Source organism: Bos javanicus, chromosome 4 (genome assembly GCF_032452875.1).
Source record: "Bos javanicus breed banteng chromosome 4, ARS-OSU_banteng_1.0, whole genome shotgun sequence".
Taxonomy (NCBI): domain Eukaryota; kingdom Metazoa; phylum Chordata; class Mammalia; order Artiodactyla; family Bovidae; genus Bos; species Bos javanicus.
The window spans coordinates 100,802,581-100,810,330 of record NC_083871.1 but is presented as its reverse complement, the minus strand read 5'-3'; the positions used below and the strand labels follow the sequence as shown (position 1 = coordinate 100,810,330).

Below are 7,750 nucleotides of genomic sequence, written 5' to 3'. Positions count from 1 at the left end.
TTGCCCAGCAATAATATTCAGCAGTGATCAACTGATATCCACTCTTATCTACAGCTCCTCCCCAAAACTCCCAATATTCCTACTGGATTTTGAAGTAAATTTCAGGTATCATTTAATCTATAAACATTTCTGTATTTAACTCTAAAAGATAGTCCTTAAAATATATAACCACAATATCATTGTCACCATTAAAAATATTTCCCCTTTTTTCAATTGTTTAATAATGTTGTTTTATAATTTGTTTTTATCAGGATTCTAATGAGATCCATACATTCCCCTTGTTTTTACATCTGTTAAGTTAATTTTAATTGACAGATTGCTCTTTCATCATTTTTTCCTTTTCCTTATAATCTGTTTATTGAAGCAACTGGGCCATTTATCTCATATAGTTTATTACAAACTGAATATTATTGACTGACTGTCTGTGGTGTTACTTAATATTTCTTCTATTTCTTGTATATGCTGTTAATCAGTAGTTAGATCTAAACTATCAATTCAAAAGTCTGTTTTTGTTTTGGCAATAATGTTTTATGGGTGATATCACACACTTCTATCAAGAGATATGTAATATCTGTTTGTCTCTTTATTGATGTGAATAATTAATAACTATTGCCTGGATACTTTATTTCAGTAGAGGCTGAAATATGATTATTCTCAATTGAATCATTCTTTCTTCATTTATTTGCTAAAAAGCATCTATAAACAGAATGCTCTCATCAACCTTGAGATGTAGTCCGCAAAGGAAATGCAGCATAAAAGGTTGATTCTATTCCTTTATTCACCAGTTTTCAAAACAATGCATTGGATCTCCAAAGCTATCCAAAGACACTATTGTTTTATAAATTATTATTATTATTTGATATATTTTAATTTAATACATTTATTTTTCTTATTATCAAATTGTCCTAATTTTGGCCAGTGATAACTTTTTCAAGTTGACTCTTGAGTCTTTTTGGTCCTAATAATCTTGTAAATCTTTCTTGCTTCTTAAAAGAAAATCATTTTTAACTTTTTCTTTTTTATTTCTTTTTTATTTCTTCACTATAAAGTAAAGCTTCCTTGCTTTTAGCCATACCAACTGAGGCTAATACATGGGAGTGAGCTCAAAGCTCTCCATTGCCATGTAACAATTCATGGACAAAATGAGTAATAGAATCACCCAGTAAGCCCATCAGAACATAGAAAATAATGCATAATTCTTGGTTTAAGACAAGAATTTTGTTTTTTTTAATGAAGCAACATATAATCTTTAAAATATTATACTGACATAAGTTCATCATTGTTAAAATTTGTTCACTTTTATTTGGACTTAACAACTTCATAGCAATATAGAGAGCTGTTTGACATCCTTTTATAAAACTACTTGGTACTCTGTTATATGAACTTATGCTAGACATAAGCACTCTAGTGATAGCATTCAGTCTGTTTTGATTCTTTCACCATTACAACAATGCTTTAGTGAAAGTGTCAGTGAAAAGCACATGTTTCTTTTTACATTTTTTCAACATCTGTTTTGATAAAGAATAATAAAATATTATGGAATACAACAAGAACCAAAGAAATGAAAAATATGGAAGAATGAATAAAAAACATAGAGAACAGATGGGAAAATCACATTTGTGATAAGAGTTACAGAAGACAAGAAGAGTCTGGGCAAAAAGCAATACTTGGAGAGTTAACGGCTGAGAATATTCAAAAGGGATGAAAGATTTGAATCATCAGAGCTGGTACACAGACCCCACGTAGTTTAATCAAAAGAAATCCTTTGCTAGATGAATGATGGTAAATTATAGACACCAAAGACAACGTTTTCCAAGGAGACCAAGAGAAAAGAAAGAAAAGACCGCAAAAAGACTATATTTACGCTGACAGCTACTTTCTCATTGGCACCAACAGAAACTAACAGCAAACTATATTCAAAGACTTGTCAGAAAACACCTGTCAACCTAAAATTGTATATCCAGAAAAGGTTGTCCTTCCAAAGTGAAGGCAAAATAAAAATCCTTCAGGCTTAAAAAAAAGAAAAGAAAGAATGATCCTGAGGAATTTCACCACCTAATAGATCTTCATTAAATGAAAACCTACAGGATGTACTAAGAGAAGAAAGAAAATGGTCCTAAAAGAAAGGTCTACCATGAAAGTTACACTGACAAGCAAAATGTGGTTGTAAACATGTGGATAAATGTGTCAACACAGATAGATAGATAGATAGATAATAGATAATTTGTAGGATTATAAAAGTCATATTACAATACCAGATAGTACAATGATATTTGGGAAATGGATTATTTGAGTTAAAGCCTTTTAAGCTACTCATTTTGATATATGATGGGGTCAAGACATTGATTAGTTTTATAATTAATATGTACATTGAGATTTTAACAGTGCCATTAACAACTTGAAAATAAAAGTATAAAACTACCAAACACATAGAAAATAAAAAAGGAAAAATACAACAGTTATTTAATCTTAAACAAGAAAAATGAAACAAAAAATGCACTGTAAATGGAGAACACAAATATGGTGATATGGATAAAGTTAAATTAAATTTAGTAATCCAAATAATTTAAATGAATTAAGCTTATTCATTAAAAGGAAATTAGTCTCAAAAATTTTTACATTTCTGGTTCTATACTGCTTACAAGTTACATATACATATCATAAAAAGAGAAAGGATGAGAAATTATGTGCCAGGCAAATACTATCCAAAATGAAGCTACAGTTTCTTTCGGACAAATAAAACTTAAAGCCAAAGGCATTGATAAAGAATCCAGTTTACCAAAAAGGTATATCAATTTGAAATCTGTTGCTACAGAATAATATAGCTTTGAAATAAAGCAAATATCACCATAAATATAGGAGGAAATTGATAAATCTATCATCATGGCGGGCAGATCTCAGTAATCAGTAGGTTGATCAAATAAAAAAGAGATCAGCTAATATAGAGAAAATCTGAACCATACATTAGCCAGATTGATCAATGGATTTGTATAGAACCACATATTCAATGTTGTAAACTACATTTTTCTTTAGCATAAAGGGGTTTCTATGGAAATTGTCCATATGCTAAGCTATGTTTTATGAAACAAGACTCTCTCCCTCTCTCTCTCTCACACACACACACATACACACACACAAAGAGCCTAAGAACTGGAAAAAAATTTTCTAAGCACAATGAAATTAACTTAAAATACACCAGAAAAAAACTTCAGATTGATCAAATTTTTAAAAAAATTAAAGAAGTAATCATAATAGAAACTATAAAGAACCTAAAAGTGAATAACAATTTAAAAACTGAATATTTTAAAATGTATTAAGGTAGTTAAAATTGTCTTTAAAGGAAAAATTTAGTCTTTGAACCCATTTTTTTTTTGAAGAAAAGTTCTCAAAAATTTTATTACAAAACTGAGCCATGACAGAATATAAGCTTACACATGTAAATAGTATTTACATTATATGCAAAATATATTACAGCTTTAATTTATGAACCGATATATCCTGGTTTTTCTTCTTTTTCTTCTCGGTTTTCTTTGCATTGCTGATTTGCATTTTCACTTGATCTTGTAATTTAGAAAAGAATGCCTGAGATGATTTTAAGGCTTTGTCTTTACCTTCATCCTTTAGCAGAGAGGCTTTTCCTGTCTTGGTCAGCTGTTTCAGCTTCTCAGAGGCTACTGCTTTGGTGTATCTCCCTGCCTGGTCTGGGTTATTCTTTTCAAGAAGTCTTCTCCGCTTTTCTTTCTCCTTTATTTTCAAATGCTTTTGATATTTCTTTTTCCTCCTTTCTCGTTTCTTGTCTGTAGCTGTTTTCTCAGCAGCTGTTTTTATATCTCCAGCTTTATTTTTCTCCTTGACCTCCTCTGGGGCCAGGAGGGCTGCATCACTGACACTCACAGGGACAACCTCCTCCATGGTGACAGCGGGCAGATTTGATACCACTTTAATTTCTGGAACAGGTGGCTTGGGGATGAAGTGGAAGTTTGAGAGCACATCCAACTTTAAGAAGAGGGAGTCCATCATCTTCTGGATTTCTACATGCTCTGGATTTTCTTCCTCTGCTGTTTTTTGCTGGTTGAGTTTGATGTACTCCTGTTCGTAAATTTCAGCAAGGCTCAATTTACTCTTTTCGTGGTCCAGTGTTAAACGCTTTTTATACTCAAATGCATCCTCTTTAGGCTTTTCTTTGCGTACGACATCATCCCAAGCCTGATCTTTTATCCTCTGCTTAATGATATCCTCTAGTTGGAGAGTGGTTTCCTCTGTGATCACAGGTGCCATGCGCACGGCGTGGTCGAAGTGCAGGGTCTCTTCCAGGAGGCTGTTCTCGGGCCGCTTCTGCGCTGTCACTTCTTGAAGCTGCCAAGGTTTCTTCTCCAACAACTCTTTTTCCAAAGATGCAATTTTTTCATTCATCTTTTCTTGTCTTTTTTCAAAAGAGGATTTTACTTCATCAGAGTCTTTCTGTACATTTAAGACATTTGTATCTTCAGTGTCCTCATCATTGGGCAGAGCAAAGGTCACTCTTTTCGAGGTTTCTTTATGTTGTTTACTGTCTCCACTTTCTTCAAGGTCATCATCTTCATCCGTCTCAGAAATGCTTTCTTCTCCTTCAGCTATCTCTTCCTCTTCATTTGAAGCCAGTTCATTCCCATCATTGTGGACACTTGCTACGTCTTCATCACTTTCAACTGGATCAAAGAAATCTTTGTATTTCAGGTTTCTGGAACTTTTACCTGACTTAAGATCCTGGCCTCCAAATAGTCCTCCTTCATCTTCATCGGAATCCACATCTTCAAAAAAATCAATATCATCTTCCTCTTGGTCATCTCTTTGTTCCTCTTCTTTTTCCATGTTTTCTAAAAAGGTCTCCATCTCAGAGAGCTTGAAGAATTTATCATCTACTATGGACTTTTCTGTTGGTTTCCTAGGCACTCTGCTTTGCACCTTGCTCTGACGTTCCAGTTTGCTGATATCAAAATCAAGATCAGAGTCCTCATTGCTGAAATCTGGGCTTTTCCTCAGATCCAATTTTCTTGAGTTTTTGGCTCTCTCATCTGCTTCAGGATCATCACCACTCAGGTCTGACACTTCCACCTCCTCTGCTTCCTCCACCTCCTCCTCCTCTAAATCTTGTTCCAGGTCCTCCTGGCCAGCAGCCTCCAGCTCCATCATATCCTCTTCACACTCCTGCTCTTCACTGTCTGGGAGAAGACTGATGTCTTCATCTTCAATGGTTTCACTAACTGCACTCTGGAAGTGCTGTAAAATTGGTTCATTTTGCAGTTCCAACTGTTGCCAAATCTGCTCATCATCGAAATTATTTATCATCAATTTTTCTAAAGGACTCCCATGTTTCCTGTCATTCTCTAGTACTTTATTAAAGTCATAAAGTACTTTTGTTAAAGAAGTATACTTTGATGCCAGTTCATCTTGAATGGTGAGGAAACACTCTGGGCTGTCAGTGGCTTTACCGACCTCCCTCAGGCACCGCTCCAGGGTCCGCCAATGCCAGGCTGGCCGGGCCATGGCTAACTGCCCCTCGGGACACAACGCTGCATGCAAAGGAAGTGCTGAACCCATTTTTGAAATTTAAAAAAAACTGAAAAAGTACTGAACTATTAATTCAATTTAAAAAGTTAAAATAACAGAATAAACACCAAATATAGTAGGAGGAAAGGAACTGCTCTAGTCTGAATGTCTGTGTCTGACTTGCCCCACCAAATTCATACGTTGAAATCCCAACTTCCAAAGATGATGGTATTAGTAGCTAAGATCTCTGAGTGGAGATTGGCAATGAGGGTTTCACCCTTCATGAATGGGATTCATGTCTTTATAAAACAGGCTTCTAAGAGATCCCTTGCTCCTTACACCACATGAGAACATAGCAACAAGGCACCAGCTATGAACCAGGAAGGGAACCATCATCAAAAGGCTACCATGCTGGTGCCTTGATCCTGAACTTCCAGCCTCCAGAACTAAAAGAAATAAATGTCTGTTGTTTATTAGCCACCCAGTCCAATGTAGTATAGCAGTCCGGATGGACTGAAACAGGGTTTGGATTTAGGGGAAAAAAAGAAGTTAATAAAATAGACAAAAATACAAAGATACAAATTGCAAACCAAACTAATACAGATACTCAATTTAATGTTGTCTATACGGAATATAACAAAGGGAATAAAAAGGAATATAATTTGCTTACATTTAAAATAAAAAACAAAGAAAAACTGAGAAAAGCTGAGCTTATATATTTTAATAAATTTTAAGTCTAGTGAAAGAGGGGGTGGTATTAGTCCCCTTACTCCTAAATCTAGACATGTGATTATTCAGACCAGAATCACTGAAAGAGCAGCCCTGGATGGAATTACATTTTTGTGAGGCCCAAGTATCTCAGGGGAAGTAGTAAGACAAAAGATGGCCAGGGAGGCAGTAGGGCTCCAGATAAGGAGAGGAAAGCCATTGAAGGGAACATGCTCAATACAGAATTTGTGCAACTTTAGATAATGTTCAATCATCAGACCACAGAAAGAACAGTTAAAACTGGACGTGGAACAACAGACTAGTTGAAAATTGGGAAAGTAGTATAAGGTTGTATATTGTCACCCTGCTTATTCAACTTGATGCAGAGAACATCATGCATAATGTCAGCTGGATAAATCACAAGCTGGAATCAAGAGTGTCAGGAGAAATACAAATAATCTCAGATAATCGGATGATACCACTCAAATGACAGAAAGTGAAGAGCAACAAAAGAGCCTCCTGATGAAGGTGAAAGAGTAGAGTGAAAAAGCTGGCTTAAAACTCAACATTCATAAAACTAAGACCACAGCATCCAGTCCCATCACTTCATGGCAAATAAAAGGGTGATAAGTGGAAACAGTGACAGATTTTATTTTCTTGGGCTCCAAAACCACTGTGGACTATTATTGCACCCATGAAATCAAAAGACGCTTGCTCCTTGGAAGGAAAGCTGTGACAAATCTAGACAGAGTATTGAAAAGCAGAGATATCACTTTGCCAACAAGGATCCATATACTCAAAGCTAAGGTTTCTCCAGTAGTTACGTACAGATGTAAGTTCAGTTCAGTTCAGTTCATTTGCTCAGTCATGTCTGACTCTTTGCAGCCCCATGAACTGCAGCACGCCAGGCTTCCCTGTCTATCACCAACTCCCAGAGTTTGCTCAAACTCATGTTCATCAAGTCGGTGATGCCATCCAAGCATCTCATCCTCTGTTGTTCCCTTCTCCTGCCTTTAATCTTTCCCAGCCTCAGAGTCTTTAAGATGTGAGATGTGAAGTCTCACAGATGTGAGAGTTGGATCATAAAGAAAGCTGAGCACCAAAGAATTGATGCTTTCGAACTGTGGTACTGGAAAAGACTCTTGAGAGTCCCCTGGTCTGCAAGGAGATCAAACCAGTCAATCCTAAAGGAAATCAACCCTGATATTCATTGGAAGGACTGATGCTAAAGCTGAAGCTCCAATACTTTGGCCACCTAATGCGAAGAGCTGACTCATCAGAAAAGGCTCTGATGCTGGGAGGGATTGAAGGCAAAAGGAGAAGGGGGTAGCAGAGGATGAGATTATTAGATGGCATCACCGACTCTAAGAACATGAGTTTGAGCAAACTCCAGGAGATAGTGACGGACTGGGAAGCCTGGAGTGTTGCAGTCCATGGGGTCACAAAGAATCAGACACAACTTAGTGACTGAACAACAACAAAATTAGACCATATGACTCAGTGGGAGATTACT

At 36.0% G+C, this 7,750-nt stretch overlaps 1 protein-coding gene across 1 annotated transcript; it reads right to left on the bottom strand.

Moving 5' to 3' along the window:
- Positions 1-3,376: 3,376 nt before the first annotated feature.
- On the bottom strand, positions 3,377-5,595 carry LOC133246466 (U3 small nucleolar ribonucleoprotein protein MPP10-like). The gene has a single exon (XM_061414824.1). It carries the CDS (start codon positions 5,578-5,580, stop codon positions 3,469-3,471), a length of 2,112 nt encoding a protein of 703 aa, XP_061270808.1. The 5' UTR covers positions 5,581-5,595; the 3' UTR covers positions 3,377-3,468.
- Positions 5,596-7,750: the final 2,155 nt, after the last annotated feature.